Consider the following 19167-nt stretch of genomic DNA (forward strand, 5'->3'; position numbering starts at 1 on the left):
CAAATCAAAACAAACAAAAGAAAGTGATCGAGTGATAACCATTTTACACCGAACAACTTCCACAATCTATCGCAATCTTCCCACACATTAGGTGGGTCAACTAATATCACACTAAAGAAAAGTAGAAAAGTAAGTAGGACAAGACCTTTTATGATTTATAGTTTTCAAGAATTCTATCTATTCTGGCTGGAGCATTTCCTTTATGTGCAGAAGCCTGGGATTCTTTTTTTTTTTGGGCGGGGTTGATTCTTGGCATCACAAGATTCCCCTGCACACCATCAGGAATGATCATTAAGCACTGGGTCAGGAGTAATACCTGACTGACATAGGTGTGACCCAAACAGCCAAATAAATAAATTAAAGGGCCCTATTGTCTTCATCTTGGTGTAAATAAAATTCTAGATCTCAAATCTTATGATTTAATGCAATATAAAAATTAAATTTTAGAGTTTATAATTTACATAACAACCATATAATTTTGCATATTCTACTACAAATTTGAGAAAAACTCTCTAAAAATATGGCCAGTACATTGCACGGATTAAAGAAAGAATACAAATCAGAGATAATTATGAATGAAAAACAACTTACTTCCTTCTATTGACTTTCTGTAATTCACATTAGTATTGCCTGGCAATTTAGGAACAAACCTATAAACATGAGTTTTACTAATCCAGCTCCAGCCACCATATCCTGTTACTCTGTATTCCTCTCCTTTTTGTTTCCAAACCTGGCATAAATAAAAAAAAAAAAAATCTGATTAAAAAAGGACAGATTTCTAAAGCACTGTAGCTTTATATAATTATACATTTTTACTAAGCAAAATCAACAGCAAGGCAATCACATTTATCATTATTTTAAGGCATATAAAATGTTTATACTTCTAACATCAAAAATGTAACAAAATTTTAGCTCTGAATTATTTTCACAAACTGGCCCATAAGTCCACCTATTTCTAGTAATGTAAACCTAAGCTTATAAAAAAACGTAGTACTTTCAACTACACTGAGATTGCCTGGCTGTGCCTTGGGCTTGCTTGCGTTTGGCTTCAACTCAGGAATTACTCCTGAGTAGGGCTTGGCTGTGTGCAAGGCAGGCTAGGTCCTACGCTGTGGAGTACCACTCCAGTACCAATTAGAAAGTATTCTTTTTTTTTTTTTTTTTTTTTTTTAGAAAGTATTCTTAGTTGTAAAATAAAGTTCAGAAAACCTTAGAAGACACTATTTTTTTTTTAAGGACACACCCATTGCCTCTCAGGGGTCACTCTGAGCTATGTGCTTAGAAATTGCTCCTGGCTAGGGGGACCATATGGGATGCCGGGGAATAGAACCGTGGTCCGGCCTAGGCTAGCGCTGGCAAGGCAAATGTCTTACTGCTTGTGCCACTGCTCTGGCCCCAAGACACTATTTTTAAGACTATTGGACCAAGGAGATGGCTCAAAGTACTGAAGTGCATGTTCTGCAGTGCAGGAGACCTGAGTCCAATCCCTGGCACTGTATGATCTCCCAAATGTGACATGCAGCCAGGAACAGCCCTGAAGCACAGTCTAGTATCACCAAAAATAAATATGTAATAAAAAGATTCTTATAAAAATTACCTGATGTTTAACAGGAAATGTGTATTTGACCCAGGTAGCCTGCTGCATTGTTTCTTCTTCTTCTTGTTTTTTCTCCTTTTTTTTCACTTTCTCTTTTTCTTCTCTTTCAATCGATGTCATCCTATGTAACCTTAGAGAAAATTACAGTAATTTTAATAAATGAGAGATGGGGGGGGAAGCACTGGAAATTAAAGATTGGTTAGTCATCCTACAACGCAGATAAAGATGTATGTGTCCATAACAAGAAAGATCAAATATCTCAAAAAGGGCAAGAGCAGAACATGCTCCACATGTCCTCCCTTACAAAAATATGCCTATTTATTTCTGATGATGTCTTTTCTGCTTTGTAGTTTCATAGACATGACACATTTTAGCACAGTTATATCCCACTTTTGGTCTGGTTATTGTTTGGCTGAGTTTTGGGCACAGCCTGCTCAGAGCAATTTCTCTGGGCCTCCCAAAGCAATTGCTCTAGAGAGCAATACTAGGTTTTGTGTTTCACAGTACTGTTTGAGCCCAGCAAGCCTGGGGGTCTCTAGTACTACACAGGTGATATTCTGGGGTCAAAGCAGTGCTGGGGATTAGACTTGATGCTGGCACCTCTGACCTATTTCTCTAGCTCCAAATTGTTGTTTTTGGTTTATGGGCCACATCCGGCAATGTTCAGGATTACTACTGGCTCTGCATTCAGGAGTTATTCCTGATGGGCTTAGGGACAATTTGGGAAGCCAGGGATCAAACCTAGTAGGTAAGGCAAGTGCCCTACCCGATGTACTACTGCTCCAGCCCTAGCTGTTTAGTTTTTAAGGGGCCATAGTAGGTAGTCCTCGGATCTTACTCCTGTTTCTGTACTCAGGGACCAGTCCTAGTGGTGTCCGGAGAACCGTAATGGTACCGGGAATGGAACCTTGGTGAATCACTGCAAGACAAATGCCCTCCTGCTGCACTATCAGGTCACACCAGCCCCATGTTTTTAATCAATGAATCACTATACCAGTGTTATCTTTCTATACCAGAATAAATTGATCTTTTAAATAATTAAATGCATGAACTCACCCTAACTTACTAAACCAGTTACCAATTACCCCTGAAAAGGAAGCAACAAATGCCACATTTCATTCTTATTAACCAATATTTGACTCTTTCCTGTGTTACACAGAAAGGATTTTAAAGCATTCAAGGTATCTGCTGACATGAATCCAGGGCTGTAAATGTTGAGAGAAAGGGGCTCCTGACTGAAGCTAGGCAAAGAAGGAAGTACCACACTGCTGTTGGGGTTCCACATCACTCGGCACAGGCAGAGCCCTGTCTCTGCAGGCATAAAGGGGTTTCTGCATTCGGCAGATAGGAGGGCGAAGGCCTACAGTGAATTTCAACATTAAGATGATTAAAATTGGGGCCGGGGAGATAGCATGGAGGTAGGGCGTTTGCCTTGCATGCAGATGGAGGGTTGTTCAACCTTAGCATTCTATATGGTCCCCCGAGCCTGCCAGGAGCAATTTCTGAGTGTAGAGCCAGGAGTTACCCCTGAGCGCTGCTGGGTGTGACCCAAAAACCAAAATAAATAAATAAATAAAATTTAAAAAAAGATTAGAATTTTGTGCAAGGGGCTATTTCCCGTAAGTTGGGGCATTAATCAAAAACCTATGACAGGGGGTGTTGTCTTGGTGGTCAGTGAGTTGTTTATCCCATCCTTCCCCTGAAGAGCCAAATTTGTATCTAAATTATGTGGAAAGAGATCTTATGTCAACTAAGAGATGTCAAAGAATTTTTAGAGATAAGGGACTTAATTCTTTTTTAATCATCACCTGTCCACCCAAATCCAACTTTAGACCCATTTCTACTTTCAAGAAAACTTTGTTGCCTGGAAGCTGCCTCCAGCTATGAACTCACCCCCCTTACCAAGTGCACACAACTTCATTCATGCCAGAGTCACAATTAACGCCAGGAGGCAAAAGGTGTGAGGGTCCAATTAGGGACTAACTTACTGCCTCTGATAGCATCAACTTGCCTAACTTGCCATGGACTTGGGTAGGACAAGATCTATATGTCAAGGATGATGGTTGACTTAACCATCCAAGGACACCAGTCAGGAGGGAGCCAAAAAGTTGAGATCAAGTAGCAATTCCAAACAGATGTTTGTTTTTGTTTAGGGGCCATACTCAGCAGTGCTGAGGGGTTACTCCTAGTTCTGTGCTAAGGAATCACTCCTGGCAGGACTCGGAGGACCATATGGGATGCCGGAGATTGAACCCAGGTTGGCTGCGTGCAAGGCAAATGCCCTCCCTGCTGTGGTATGTCTCCTGGCCCACCACAGACTTTATATAGGTTCAGTTTGAAGCACCTCTGAAAGGCCAGACCCAGCAAAGCAATGAAGCAATCCCAGAGAGTACTATGTGGGAAGATCCACAGCGACACACTGGGTGCTCATAGGTGGGTAGGGGTGCTGTGTATTCTCACAGGGAAGATGCCAACTCTCCTCACCAAATGCCAAGGCTTCACCTTCCTGAGATGGGCAGGTGAGGGCAGCTATCCTGGGGGAAATTCCTCTGCTCTCTCTGCCACCTGCCAGGAAAAAGATGTGACAAAAAGGCGAGGCTTTGGCTAGACAGTCTAAAGACCCTTCCCCACCCAGAGAAGAAAGCTCCATCCCAAGGGCACTGCTTGCCTCTGGCTACCTCCAAACTGTGGGACTCCTTCCACATCTTCCTGGTTCAAATAGAAGCCTGACAGGAGGACTGACAGAATAGTGCCTACATCACTCCAATAGTCCCTTGATGCCCAGGGCTTGCTATGTGTATCTGGTGCTTACAAATGAAGCCCCAGTCTGTTTGCCTTTCTTGGTAAACTGGGGGAATATCCCCAAGGCCTTTGCTCTTAAAATGGCCACTCTGATCCCAAGCCACTTAAATCACCCCATGGGTGCCCACACCTGGCGGTGCTCAGGGGTTACTCCTGGCTATCTGCTCAGAAATAGCTCCTGGCAGACACGGGGGACCATATGGGACACTGAGATTCGAACCAACCACCTTAGGTCCTGGGTTGGCTGCTTGCAAGGCAAGCGCCGCTGTGCTATCTCTCCGGCCTCAGGTTCTTATTCTTAAGTTGTTATTTGAACTAAATTGCCCCAACTGAGAGAAAAAAACACTATGTTGCTGATTTCATGTATAGTTCTTTAAGTCTGACAGAAATAACCATTTCTGGGCCCGGAGAGATAACACAGCAGCGTTTGCCTTGCAAGCAGTGGATGCAGGACCAAAGGTGGTTGGTTCAAATTCCGGTGTCCCATATGGTAACCCCCCCCCCCCCCTGTGCCTGCCAGGAGCTATTTCTGAGCAGACAGCCAGGAGTAACCCTGAGCACCGCCAGGTGTGACCCAAAAACCAAAAAAAAAAAAAAAAAGAAATAACCATTTCTTATGTCTACTGGCCTTTCATGTTTATTTTTCTGCAAAATGCCTGTTCAAATCCTTTGTCTCGTCTGCACTGGACAAATAGTCCTTTTCATTTATAAATGGTCTTTGTCAATTAAGGAAATTTTCCATTTGTGGTGCAAATATTTTTTCCTCAGTTTGCCATCTGTCTTTTGAGTCTGATTACAATATTAGTTTTCCACTCAGAATATTAAATATATATATCCACATATTTTTCCTCTATGGCATCTGGGTTTTATATCTGTTTAAAAAGAAAGTATCACAACAAAAACATAAATTAATCCATGTTTTCTTATTGACGTTTTTTGTTATTGTTTTATGGCTGTCAAAAAAAAAATCTTCATATGACTCTGTGGAGGCAAAGATTTACATGCTATTTTCTCCAAATGTGCCCTCTTTTCCCTCCTCCCTCTAATGAAAACTGTCAGTTAGGTTCCCCACTTATGGTTAGGTAATGCTTTTGCATGTCCTGTTCTACTTCACTGCTCTACCTCTTTTTCAGCACATATTGTCTGGATTACTATAGTTTCAAAATAGGTTTACATAGCTTTCTTTTTCTTTTTTTTGGTTTTGGGTCATACCCAGCAGCGCTCAGGGGTTACTCCTGGCTCTACACTCAGAAATCGTTCCTGGCAGGCTCGGGGGACCATATGGGATGCCGGGATTCAAACCACCGACTTTCTGCATGCAAGGCAAACACCCTACCTCCATGCTATCTCTCCAGCCCTTTGCATAGCTTTTCTTTCTTTCTTTCTTTCTCTCTCTCTTTGGTTTTTGGGGCCACACCCGTTTGATGCTCAGGGGATACTCCTAGCTAAGGGCTCAGAAATTGCCCCTGGCTTGGAGGAACCTTATGGTGGGACGCCAGGGGATCGAACCATGGTCCTTCCTTGGCTAGCGCTTGCAAGCAGACACCTTACCTCTAGTGCCACCCTCACCGGCCCCTTGCATAGCTTTCTTAATGCTTCTGCCAAATACTACTGCCTTGTTCTTTCTTCATGTTAATTATTCAAGTTGAAATAAAATCTTAATCACAAGCAAGTTAATACTGATATAAAATCAATAAAATTATTAATTTAATGTCAGTATAGTTAGAAAATGTAATACACATATCTAAGTGCATCAGGTTTTTTAGAGGAGATCTGAATGGGGAAGCTATACCTGGCAGTGCTCCAGGGAACAGGCAATGTTTTGGATGGAATCTGGGGTCTCCTGCATGACAGGCATGTGATCATAACACCTTATTGGTGTTCTGCAAAGCTTTTCTTTCTGTATGAAGCCCTTTTTAATAACGTAAGAGTCCCCTTTCCTCCTGCCCATCATAGTGCCAAAGATGGAATCTAGGGTCTCACATGTGCAAGGCAAATGCTCTCCTGCTGGGTCAGTCTGTTAAGTAAATGATTTCCTCACATCTCTCATTACCTCTTCATATTTGAGGCTACTGCTCTTTGCTGAAATCTTTTCTCACTGTAATTTGTTCCCTACCCCAGCTGTGCTTGGAGCTTGCTCCAGGCACTGTGCTCAAGGATGCTGGGGATTGAACTCAAGTATGCAAGTGCCATACCCATTGTACTATCTCTCCAGTCCCTCATTCTAAGTTTTTAAAAAAAAAAATGTAAAATGTAAAACAGAGGCACAAGCGGTAGGGCATTTGCCTTGCATACGCTAACCTAGGATGAACCACAGTTCAATCCCCCAGCATCCCATTTGGTCCCCCGATCCAGGAGTGATTTCTGAGCACATAGCCAGGAGCAACCCGAGCGTCATCAGATGCGGTCCAAAAAGCAAAAATAAGATAAAATAAAATAAAGTAAAAAAAATAAAAATGGAGTGGCCAGTGCGACAGTACAGCAGTAAGGCAACACAGGACCGACCCTGGTTCAAATCCCGCATCCCATATGGTCCCCCAAGCCTGCCAGGAGCGACTTCTGAGCGCAGAGCCAGAAGTAACTCCTGAGCTTCTGAGAAATAACTTCTAAACTAAACTATCAATAGTCACTCTTTATCTTCACTGGGAGTGGAGGGGTAAGCACAACATACCAGGGAGCCTTGCAAGTATTGCCTGGGGGCCAGGGTCCATTCAAGCTGTCTCTGGCCAACAAGACCAGAGGGCTTAATGTATTGCCTGAGGACCCCAGGAAAGGGTCTTAGACATATTCTGAGGCTTTCAAAATTAAACTCAGGGATGCCTTGGAGATGGTGGAGTGGTGATGTCTGACATTCAGCCAGAGATCAAACAGGGTCAAGGTATGGACACTGACCCTGCGTGATTGCCCGGGTCCTATTCTCACTTCTTGTCTTTCTGGAAGAGCTTCATCCCTGATGAGTGTATTCCAAATGGCAATTTGGTTTTTGAAAGCTCAGTGGCAAAAAGTAAAGTAGTAAGGAGATAAAGTATAATACTATCATTTCTGAAAGAAGTTTCCCGGGACAAAATTAACTAACTTGTTTACAAGGACCTCTTGTGGTGAAATCTGAGGGAGAGGTCACAAGCAAGGCTTGAGAGACAACGGGGTCAGCACAAGTGGGGTACTTGGCAGGACAATCTCCATTGCATAGCTCTATATTATCGTCTGCTTCTATGCCCTTGGAGAGTCTGAGATGACTCGAAAAGATCTCCAAGATCCCCATTGCCATGGGGTTTGAGGTGTACAGTGGCAGCACTGTGCTGTTTACGAGGGTTAGCTGGGCTGTGTTCATACCCTGTGGTCCGATGGTCCCATTAGATGCCTGTGCTGCTTACGTAAAAATAGCTTGGCCAGCATTTTGGTGAAGTTTGGCAGAAAAGCAGAATTTCATGTGGTAATTCAGGCTGTCACTTTCATTGGAATTCCCATGATAGTCTCTGCATGACTATTGTCCGTCTACACAAACCCCACCATTAGAATGGCAGTTGTCTGGGTCAGAGCGATAGCACAGTGGTAGGGTGTTTGTCTTGTATGTGACTGACCCAAGAAGGACCTCAGTTCGATCCCTGGCATCCCATATGGTCCCCCGAGCCAGTAGCAACCCCTGAGTGTCACCGGGTGTGGCCCAAAAACCAAAAAAAAAAAAAAAAGAATGGCAGCCATCTGAGGTTATTTTCTTTTTTTTTTTTTTTTTTTTTTTTTTTTTTGGTTTTTGGGCCACACCCGGCAGTGCTCAGGGGTTACTCCTGGCTGTCTGCTCAGAAATAGCTCCTGGCAGGCACGGGGGACCATATGGGACACCGGGATTCGAACCAACCACCTTTGGTCCTGGATCGGCTGCTTGCAAGGCAAACACCGCTGTGCTATCTCTCCGGGCCCGGTTATTTTCATAATATTTCTGATAGTCCTTTCTATCAACATTTAGATGGGTTAAGTATATAATTAAATCAACTGCATTCTATTTTTTTTCTTCTTTTCAACTGCATTATAAACATAATCCCTCTAGATATGTATTATAGATATGTAATTATTAGGTATGTATTATATATCTGGGCATATGTATGTATGTATGTGTGTGTATTATACTGGGAACCCAGCCCAGGAGCAAAAATACACTCGGCTGTGCTCATTGAGCTTCAGCCTGCATCTAACTTAAAGGGGCTGCTGCAAGAACATCACCAAAAGGCCTGAAGACTTGGATTAAATCTAACTTTTAGAATGACTCTTCACAAATGCTTTTTTTTAAACCTAAATTAAATAATAAATTTACTGTATTTGCTGGTGTATAAGACGACTGGGCGTATAAGACGACCCCCTAATTTTGCAGTTAAAACATAGGTTTAGGCCTATATTCGCTGTATCAGATAGAATGTTCCAGTGCTGCATGTGTTCCTGTGCTCATGTACCACAGTGAGCCAATCACAACAAGCAAAGGTTCAAAGATTCTACTGTAATAGACTTCCTCTCTGACTCTGGTCAATCTGCGCAGGCTTTTTACAGTGTAGATTCGGTACAGAACATTGTCTAATTTGCATGCATAAAAAGTCTGCTTGGGGGCCCGAGAGATAGCACAGCGGTGCTAGCCTTGCAAGCGCAGTCGATCCAGGACCTAAGGTGGTTGGTTCGAATCCCGGTGTCCCATATGGTCCCCCGTGCCTGCCAGGAGCTATTTCTGAGCAGACAGCCAGGAGTAACCTCTGAGCACCGCCGGGTGTGGCCCAAAAAAAACCAAAAAAAAAAAAAAAAAAAAAAGTCTGCTTGGATTGGCTGAGTTAGAGAGGCGGTCCGAGCAGCCTGGCAGTGATTGGTGCAGAACATCGTCTAATTTGCATGCATAAAAAGTCTGCTTGGATTGGCTGAGTTAGAGAGGCGGTCCGAGCAGCCTTGCAGTGATTGGTGCAGGATCGAGTTGGAAAATTCATTTTGTGGCAATATTCAGACAATTTTCGTTTAGCGGCATATTGAAACATTTTTCGGGATATATTCGGCATATAAGACGACCCCCGATTTTCGACTGACTTTTTTTTTGTTTCAAAAGTCATATTATACGCCGGAAAATACGGTATGCCTTTTTTTAAAAAAACATAAATACTTTCGTATCATGTAACGTACATCTCCAAGTTTCCTGATATTAAAAATCTGCTACTGGGGACTGGAGCGGTAGTGCAGATGGGAGAGCATTTGCCTAGCACAGGGGTCTTCAAACTATGGCCCACGGGCCACATGCGGCCCGCCAGCAGTGAGCGCTGTTTGGTTGCCAAGATACCTGCCAGCATATACACTCAGTGTCATGGTTTCTCAGGGATGACGTCAACCGCCTCCGCCCACAGAAGTTCATTGGCTGAGTAGAGGGGGAGTTTTGAAACGTTTCTATGACTTCCGCAGATTACAGCTTTTCTACTTTCAAAAAACCAAGAAGTACCAGAGCTCAATGATGCAGAATGGAAATGGCACCTTGCCTTTCTGACAGATATAACAGCTACTCAACAGTTTTAATCTGCAACTTCAAGGCAAGGGGAAGCTCATCTGTGATATGGCATTGCATGTGAAAGCATTTGAAGTAAAATTAGGCCTTCTCATCAAACAAGTACAGGAGGAAAACTTCAGTCATCTCCCAACCAACTCAAAACCTGTCTGCGGACAAACTATTGGTTGCATTCCCAAAGGAAACATGTCTGGCTTCACTAGAATTGTTGCAAAAGGAGTTTCAATTTAGATTCAAAGAACTTCATCTCCATGAACAGGACATACAGCTTTTTTGTAACCCATTTTCTGTTGAGATTGAAAATGTCCTTACAATTTACCAAATGGAACTGGCTGAACTGCAGAATTGTGACTCTCTGAAAGACGCATTTAAGTCAAGTAACCTTTTGAATTTCTATGCCTCTCTCCCCTCTGAGACATATCCAAATATCAGGAACCATGCACTCAAAATGGTAACCATCTTTGGTAGCACTTACGCCTGTGAACAGACTTTTTCAAGAATGAAACATCTGAAATCTCCAACCAGATCAAGATTAACTGATGCCCACTTGCATCACTTTTTACAGCTGGCAGTGACAAATATGGAACCGGACATTGACCATCTCATTAGCCAAAAGCAGGCCCACAGTTCCCATTGAAATACTGGTGCATGGGCCCAGAGAGATAGCACAGCGGCGTTTCCCTTGCAAGCAGCCGATCCAGAACCAAAGGTGGTTGGTTCAAATCCCGGTGTCCCATATGGTCCCCCGTGCCTGCCAGGAGCTATTTCTGAGCAGACAGCCAGGAGTAACCCCTGAGCAACGCCAGGTGTGGCCCAAAAACCAAAAAAAAGAAAAAAAGGAAATACTGGTGTGTGATCTGTTTATTTATAAATGGTTTTCATTTTATTTATATAAGATATGTGCAGTGTGAGTAGGAATTAGTAGCTCATATAGCCCGGCCCTCCAGCTCTCTAAGAGACCGTAATCCGGCCCCCATTTTAAAAAGTTTTAAGAATCCTGGCCTAGCACATGACTGACCTGGGTTCAATCCCGGGCATCCCATATAGTCCTCCAGGCCTGCCAAGAGTGATTTTTGAGTGCAGAGCCAGGAGTAATCCCTGAGAGCCATCAGGTGTGGCCCCCAAACAAAATAAATCTAACAGGGTCTGGAACCAAAATACAGTAGGTAGGGAGTTTGCCTCGCATGAGGTCAACCAAGATAGGTACATAGCACACCATAGGGTCCTCTGAGCCTGGCTACGAGTGATTCCTGAGCACACCGTGAGTACAAAGCCCTGAGCACTGCTAGATGTGGCCTTAAAACAAAAAAATTTCCTAAGGGATTGGAGCAATAGATAGGATATTTTCCTTGTAGGAAACTGAACCAAATTTGATCCCAACAATTCATATGATCCCTGAGCACTAAAAGAAGAAATTCCTGAGTAACTGCAGAGCCAGGAGTAACCCCTAAGCAGCGCCAGATATAGCCCCTAAACAAAACAAAATGTCTCCTAATAGAGGCCTAAGTGATAGTACAGTGCGTACAGCTCTTCTCTCACATAGAACAGACCCAGATTCAATCTAGGACATCACACGGTCCTCCGAGCACCACTAGTAATTCCTGAGGGTAGAAACAAGAGTAACTCCTAAGCATTACTGGAGAATGGTCCAAATGCCCCCTCCTCCCAAGTGTTCTAATAGGAAAATCTGCCATAACTAAGGAAAGATAAAACTTAGCCATTGTTTATTATGCTTTCAATTTATTCCACAGTATATTTGATAATATTTTATTTAAGATTTCTTAAATAGCTTCTTTCTGCGGGAGGCAACCCAGAGACACCAAGGACCATAATCTCTCCAGAACTCACACCCGGTAAGATGTCCCCACCCAACTAATGTGGAGCTGATTCCTGCTGTGTAATTGGGCACCCAGAGACATTATAAAGGACTGCTGCCTGCTCTCTGCCTTCTTTCTGCGGGAGGCAGCCCAGAGACACCAAGGATCATAATCTCCCCAGTAAGATGTCCCCACCCAACAAATGTGGGGCTGATTCCTGCCGTGTGACTCCGCTCCGCAGCCGTGCTTAACTTTTAACCCCTGAACCCCATTTCTCCACATTGTTGTTTTTTTTTCACCTCCCCCACCCGAGCCTCCATCCCCTCTCCCCACATTGTAAAAAACAATCTACAATCTTAACAATAGGGAAATTTTGCAGTACAACCCCATGTTTAAAGAATCAAGATGGCTGCTCTGATAATCCGAAAGTACCAAACAGTTAGGTATCCTCTCAAATAAGATGTTTAGAGTAAATTATGGAAGATGTTCAGGGAGCTAAAAAAAAAAAGCATCGCTAGACTTGAATGGAGCACAAATGAGTATCAAGAGGATTTAACGATTAAAATTAAAAATTTTCACACTGAATTAACAGGTCTGAAAAAATCGGTTTATGAATTGAAAACCTCAATGGAATACCTCTCCACTGGAGTAATGGCAGCTACAAACGGGGTCAGTAAGCCAGAGGATGAGATGCAGAACTCCATACAACAGAAGAGATTGGAAGAGAACTTTAAAGCAATTTATCAGACAATGTCTAAACTACTCAAAGAATGTGAACTGATGAAAATAGAAGTCTTTGAGAAACTCAACAGAAACAACATAGGAATCAATGAAGTCCCAGAAACCCAGAACAAGAATAATAAGAGGAGTTGGAGGAAGAAAAAGAAGAGTAAGTATAAGGCGAAGAGGAGTAAGAAGAATATTGTGAAAAATAGTAAGAAGAGGGGGAAGATGAAAAGGATTCATCCTTTTCTTCTGAAAAAGAAGAGGAGGAAGGAGAGTAAGAAGAAGGCAAAGAATAGTAAGAAAAGAAAAAAAGAAGTGGGGCCGGCGAGGTGGCGCTAGAGGTAAGGTGTCTGCCTTGCAAGCGCTAGCCAAGGAAAGATCGCGACCGTGGTTCGATCCCCCCGGCGTCCCATATGGTCCCCCCAAGCCAGGGGTAATTTCTGAGCACTTAGCCAGGAGTAACCCCTGAGCATCAAACAGGTGTGGCCCAAAAACCAAAAAAAAAAAAAAAAAGAGGAAGAGGAGGAAGAAGAAAAGGAGGAAGAAGAAAAGGAAGACAAAGAAGAGTTGAGAAAGGGGAAGAAGGGGGGCCGGAGAAATAGCACAGCGGCGTTTGCCTTGCAAGCGCTGCAGATCCAGGACCTAAGGTGGTTGGTTCGAATTCCGGTGTGCCATATGGTCCACCATGCCTGCCAGGAGCTATTTCTGAGCAGATAGCCAGGAGTAACCCCTGAGCACTGCCGGATGTGGCCCAAAAACCAATAAAATAAAAACCAATAAAATAAAAAAAAAAAAATAAAAGGGGGGGAGGAAACAAAGAGAAGAAAAAAGACAAGAAAAGAGGAAGAAGGGAAAGAAGAGAAAGAAGAATATGAAGGAGAAAGAAAAAGAAGAAGAAATAGAAGAGGAGGAAGAAAGGAACAGGAAGAAGAATAAGAGGAAGAAGCGTCTACACAGCCATACCACCCTGAATGTGCCCGATCTCGTCTGATCTCAGAAAGAGGGGAAAAAAAAAAGAAGAAAATGGATTGAAGATTTATTTTTAATTTCTTTTCTTATAATAGTGTCTTTCTTTAAACATCGTGATTATAACATGTTTGTAGTTGGGTTTCAGTTAAAAAATTAAAAAAAGGGGCCCGGAGAAATAGCACAGTGGCGCTTGCCTTGCAAGCAGCCGATCCAGGACCAAAGGTGGTTGGTTCGAATCCCGGTGTCCCATATGGTCCCTCATGCCTGCCAGGAGCTATTTCTGAGCAGACAGCCAGGAGTAACCCCTGAGTAATGCCGCGTATGGCCAAAATAAATAAATAAATAAATAAACTTTTAGTCACATAATAATAAAAGTATTCTGTAAAATTCCTTTATTTTATGAAGTTTAACTGCTTCCGGAAATTTATGTACAAAATCAACTAGTCCTGCCCATCTCCTTACTCACATATAGAAAGATATATCTTGGGGCCGGGGGATCTGTCCAGCTGAAACATGCAGGGTTGCTCCCAGTGGATGCAAAGAGCCCTTTGACTCTAATTTATTTATTTGCTTTTTAATTAGTTGTTGAAGAGCTGCACAGTATCTGGCCAGACAATGAATTCTAAACAGATGTTTTGCTTAGTACCTGAAATATTGCAGAATATGGTTTTCCTTTTAAGTATGAGTTCTGTTCAAGGACGGAGTGATAGCTCAGTGGATAGGGCGTTTGTCTTGCATGCGTTGACCAAGCTTGATCCCCAGCATTCTATAGGGTCCCCTGAGCACTGCCGGGTATGATTCTTTTGTTTGTTTTTGTTTTTGGGCCACTCTCGTTGATGCTCATGGTTTACTCCTGGCTATATGCTAAGAAATCGCTCCTAGCTCGGGGGACCATACCACAGTCTGTCCTGGGCTAGTGCACGCAAAACAGATGCCTTAGCTTTCGCTACTGCTCCAGCCCTCGGGTATGATTCTTGATGGAGAACCAAGATTAAGCCCTATGCAATGCCCAAAAATTCAAATAATAATAAAGTAAAAAAAAAAAAAATGAAAATCAGTTCTATTCAATAAGACAGTGACTTTAGAAATATTTCATTTACTTGATCTCTTGTTTTTCATTACAATACTATATCATAAGTAAGAATTATCATTCATGTTTATAGCTTTAGAAGAAGAAAGAAGAGGCTGAGTCAGATCTCTCATATAGCCTTTAAAATAGTTTCATTATTATCAGATGGATCCAGATACCATTTCGCAAGATTCAGAATTCACTTACCTGGTGTGCCCTAAAGATTCCCGCCATATTGGTAACATCACAACGGGCTTAACTGCACATTCCAAAATAGCTAAAGCCAGTGCAAATTCTCGGGGCTTACTACACATCTGAACTGCCTTAATCCAATTCGCCCTGTATTTCAGAAGAAAAAGGATTATTTTATTTCACTAATCTTAAATTAAATGTACGTGAGTTTCCATTAACAAGGTTCCAACTTACAAGGCATTTCTAGGCAAAGTAGACATAAGCACACCAAGTTCCTATCTCATAGAATCATCCATAATTTTATTTCTACAGTGCTGGGAACTCAACCCAGGCAAGTGCTCTACCATTAAGCTGTGTACGCCTCTGATCAGGAAACAGCAAAGGTGGTTTGGAAAACTGGAAGGTTTTTCTACAACACGATCTGCCTCTGTTTGATTCCACGCAAGTCCTTCCAAAGCTAGTATTGGTTCAGTAGCTTGGAAGGATATGCATACTCCCAATATCTACCCTACATGTTTTGTTAAGCTGACTTCATTCAATTCACTGGTAATAATGGTAGTTGAAAGTACGTACTGACAATGACAATTTGTAAATATTTAGTACATCCTCAGAAAGAAATGAGTCGTAAAACCCTTACCTGTGAGAAGCCCAATTGGGATGAAGAAAGGATGAAGGAATATTGCTTTCCAATTGGGTGATAGTCAGTCTCAAAGTAGAGATGGTAAGGACTTTGGAGCCATGCACAGAACCATTCCATTTGAATTCTCCTGCTGGTGTTAGACAGAATTTATGGGCTAGATGCCTTCTTTTATCATGATCTTCTCTGTGCTGGTGCTTATTCAGAGCAAATGAATTGGTAGAATATTGATTGTGGTAGACACGATACTTCCCTTCTTGGCCCAACTTAAAATAATTATTAATATTTCCTTTCATGATCACTTCCTTTTTGGTGCTCAATCGTGAAATTTCTCCTTGAGAGTTAACTACCAGTACCTGACCAACAGAATAAAAAGAGCCCAACATTTATATTAACGAGATAACTTGAAAATTAATCATCTTTCACTACTCAATTTATCATCCTACTAAGCGAAGATACATCCTATGACTATCTTTAAGTTTCAAAGTTAAGAACAAAATTTTCATCCTTCACAATTAAATAATCAAGAAATGCCTGCAAAAAGAAAAAAAGGCTATTATCTATTATATGTCAGATATTAAATACTTTCATGTACCTCAATAACTATATTATGTGCCAATCATTTGCTTATCATTATTTCAAGCCTAAAAATACAGTAGAGAAAAAAAAATAAAATTTTATGTATCATTCCCCAAAATATGAATTCCTAAAGAAAAGGCAATTACCTCTTCTGTTTCTTGCTGCATTCAAATTCTAGAATAAGCCCAGGAGTATTGTTAGTACAATAATTTCAAACAGTAGATACTAATCCTTTGGACTATGAAATCAAGAGAGGAACTATTCAGCTTTTTAAAAAGTTGATTTATTAAAACAGACTAAAAGAATAAATACCAGATTGCTTCCCACATACTATGATTAAAAAAAAAAAACTCCAAAAATTCTTTGCAATGTGTGTAGTGGCTTGCTTTTAAAAATATCTCACCAGGGTTGGGAAAAACAGTTCAGAGTACAGGCTTCAGGTCCTTGCCTTGCAACTGGCCTACTCGGTTTGATCCTAGCACCCTATGGTCCCCAAGCATCATGAAAGTGGTCTCTAAGCCCAAACTTAAAAATAAAACAAAATAATTATAATGTTCCACTGGGGACCAAAGTGAAAAGGGTGGTATTAAAAGCACTGCTTAAAAGCAAATTCCATGAATGAAAATTCATATAAGAAAAATATGCTAGGGCCCGACTGACAGCCCAGTGGTAGAGCGTTTGCCCAGTATGCAGCTGATCCAGGACAGACCTGGGTTCAATCCGAGGCATCCCATATGATCCCCCAAGCCAAGATCGATTTCTGAGCGTATAGCCAGGAGTAAACCTGTGTGTCACCAGGTGTGGCCCAAAACTAAAAAATGGGGCAGAAGTGGTGGCGCAGGGTGTAAGGCATCTGCCTTGCACGTGCTTGCCTAAAATAAACTGCGGTTCGATCCCCAAAGACCCATATGGTCCCCCCAAGCTAGGACCGATTTCTGAGTGCATAGCTAGGAGTAACCTCTGAGCGTCACCAGGTGTGACCGAAAAACAAACAAAAAAACAAAAAGCAGGAAAAAATAAAGAAAAAAAGATATGCTATATATTCTGTCCTGCAAATAACTTGAGGGAGATATACTATACATGTGGCCACTGGTCCATCACCTAATCTAGGTGTGGCCAGAGACTAAATTTCAGCTTCAATTTTTCTAGTTACAGAACAGCCAAATGGTTCCTCTATTCCATACATTGTACATTCCATGCATGGATATTGCAGAAAGGGAATCTATTCATAACTGCAACTTCACCTAAAGTAACTAGAAACTAGAACTAGCACTGAAAAATAGAATTATCTACCTTTAATAAAGTCCTCAAGTAGCCTACCCATTACCAGGTGTCAAGGAAACATCATCTCCTTAGAACTACATGCAATAAATTAGTTATATGCTATGAAAGTATACGATTCCTTCACAGGATTTCTACAAATAACCTGAAATTTTTTTTTTTTAAATATGGAACGCTTCACGAATTTGCATGTCATCCTTGCGCAGGGGCCATGCTAATCTTCTCTGTATCGTTCCAATTTTAGTATATGTGCTGCCGAAGCGAGCACAAATAACCTGAAATTTGAGCATTTTTTGGGTCTGTTTGGTTTGTTTGGGTTTTTGGGGGTTTTTGTTTTGGAGACCACATGCAACAATACTCAGAACTCACTCCTGGTGGTGCTAGGGGTACCATCTGAAGTGCCAGGGATCAAACCCAGGTGGGTTTGTGCAAGACAGGCTGCCCTTCTCTCTGAACTATCCCTCTAGCCTCTGAGTACTAAGTATAGTATTTTAATTATACTTACCATAATGTAAACATAACAATATTCACACCTACACAACTGGAAACGGATAAATCTTATACACAAATTTAAAAGCAACTTGACAAACTGTCAGCCTCATTTCTTCTGTTATGGTAGATCTAACCATTTCATGTACCATACTAGGGTACCGGGGATCCTTGTTGGAAGAAGAAAGAACAACACACCTCTTTGCCTTCCTTAAATAATTTATTAGCTTCATGGGCTGCAGCCGCCACCTGCTGGCTCTTCATCTGACTGAGTTTGCTGTCTGGGTTCCGTAACCGGGTGATGATCCGCGTTGAACCAGCTGCTCCTCGCCCAGATCCCGGAGATTCACCGATCTCCCCGTTAGACTTCTCTAACTTGAAATCACCTGTTATCAAGTGAAAAGCCAAAAATATTTGCTAAAAGTAAGAAAACGGTGGGTAACATCAACTTATTAACTTATCCGAAATTCCTCTTTGGTGCCCATCTAAGGAATCCCCCCTAAAGAGCCAAATCAAATGTATTAATTCTTAAGAGGTTTCAGAATGTCCCTGCATCATTTAGTAGTTAACAGAAAATCTAAACATGCCAGTTAATCTGTTTTATTTTTTTGTTTGGTTTTTTGTTTTTTTTTTGTTTTTGTTTTTGGACCACACCTGGTGGTGCTCAGGGGTTACTCCTGGCTATCTGCTCAGAAATAGCTCCTGGCAGGCATGGGGGACCATATGGGACACCGGGATTCGAACCAACCACCTTAGGTCCTGGTTCGGCTGCTTGCAAGGCAAATGCCACTGTGCTATCTCTCTGGCCCCAGTTAATCTGTTTTAAAGTCCAACTAATAGAAAGCAAAAAGGGCAGAGCTACAAATAACAAAAATGTTGGGACCGGAGAACCAGCCCAAGCGAGCACTTCCATATGTGGCTCTCAAAAATCTCCCTTCCCAATCTCAGTTTAATATGGTTAAAAAATGGGTAACCACTATGTCCACTCTATTGTTTTGCTCTGCTTAAAAATATTATGCTTATAGTGGGTTTTGTTTTTTTATGGGGGGGGAGGTCATTTGCCAATATCATCGCTATTTTCATGTCAAAGTTTTTTTTTTTAATTTTTGTGGTTTTTGGACCTCCCAAGGGTTACATCTAGTTCCTGTGCTCAGAAATCGTTCCTGGCAATCACGGGGACCATATGGGATGCTGGGATTCGAACCAATGTCCTGGGTCAGCCACTTGCAAGGCAAATGCCCTACCGCTGTGCTATCTCTCCGGCCTCATGTCAGAGTTTTTAAACAAAAATAAAAATGATTTAAAAACAGTGTCTTGTGCTCTCGTTCAGCAGCACATATAATAAAAATTGAACAATACAGAGAAGATTAGCATGGCCCTGCACAAGGATGACATGTTAATTCGTGAAGCGTTCCATATTTAAAAAATATTATAAATTAAATAAATAAAAACTCTTGTGGCCGCACAAACAGTACAGTGGTAGAG

The 19167-nt window shown here is 41.9% G+C and overlaps 1 protein-coding gene and 2 non-coding genes across 7 annotated transcripts in view; 1 reads left to right on the plus strand and 2 right to left on the minus strand.

The window, feature by feature from the left end:
- Positions 1-19167, minus strand: part of BPTF (bromodomain PHD finger transcription factor) — a 161263-nt gene that overhangs the window by 66341 nt on the left and 75755 nt on the right. For all 5 annotated transcript variants that reach the window (XM_049778810.1, XM_049778795.1, XM_049778801.1 and 2 more), the window contains 5 exons: positions 17881-18068; positions 15334-15689; positions 14712-14843; positions 1598-1727; positions 592-730 (listed from right to left, as the gene is read on the minus strand). In XM_049778810.1, the coding sequence (XP_049634767.1) occupies positions 592-730; positions 1598-1727; positions 14712-14843; positions 15334-15689; positions 17881-18068 (945 nt within the window). The remainder of the gene's footprint in view (positions 1-591; positions 731-1597; positions 1728-14711; positions 14844-15333; positions 15690-17880; positions 18069-19167) is intronic.
- On the minus strand, positions 17355-17461 carry LOC125996496 (U6 spliceosomal RNA). Its single transcript, XR_007491278.1, has one exon. It is a non-coding gene; the product is annotated as a U6 spliceosomal RNA (small nuclear RNA).
- Positions 18999-19105, plus strand: LOC126027254 (U6 spliceosomal RNA). Its single transcript, XR_007502234.1, has one exon. It is a non-coding gene; the product is annotated as a U6 spliceosomal RNA (small nuclear RNA).

The sequence above is a fragment of the Suncus etruscus genome, chromosome 1, assembly GCF_024139225.1.
Source record: "Suncus etruscus isolate mSunEtr1 chromosome 1, mSunEtr1.pri.cur, whole genome shotgun sequence".
Taxonomy (NCBI): Eukaryota; Metazoa; Chordata; class Mammalia; order Eulipotyphla; family Soricidae; genus Suncus; species Suncus etruscus.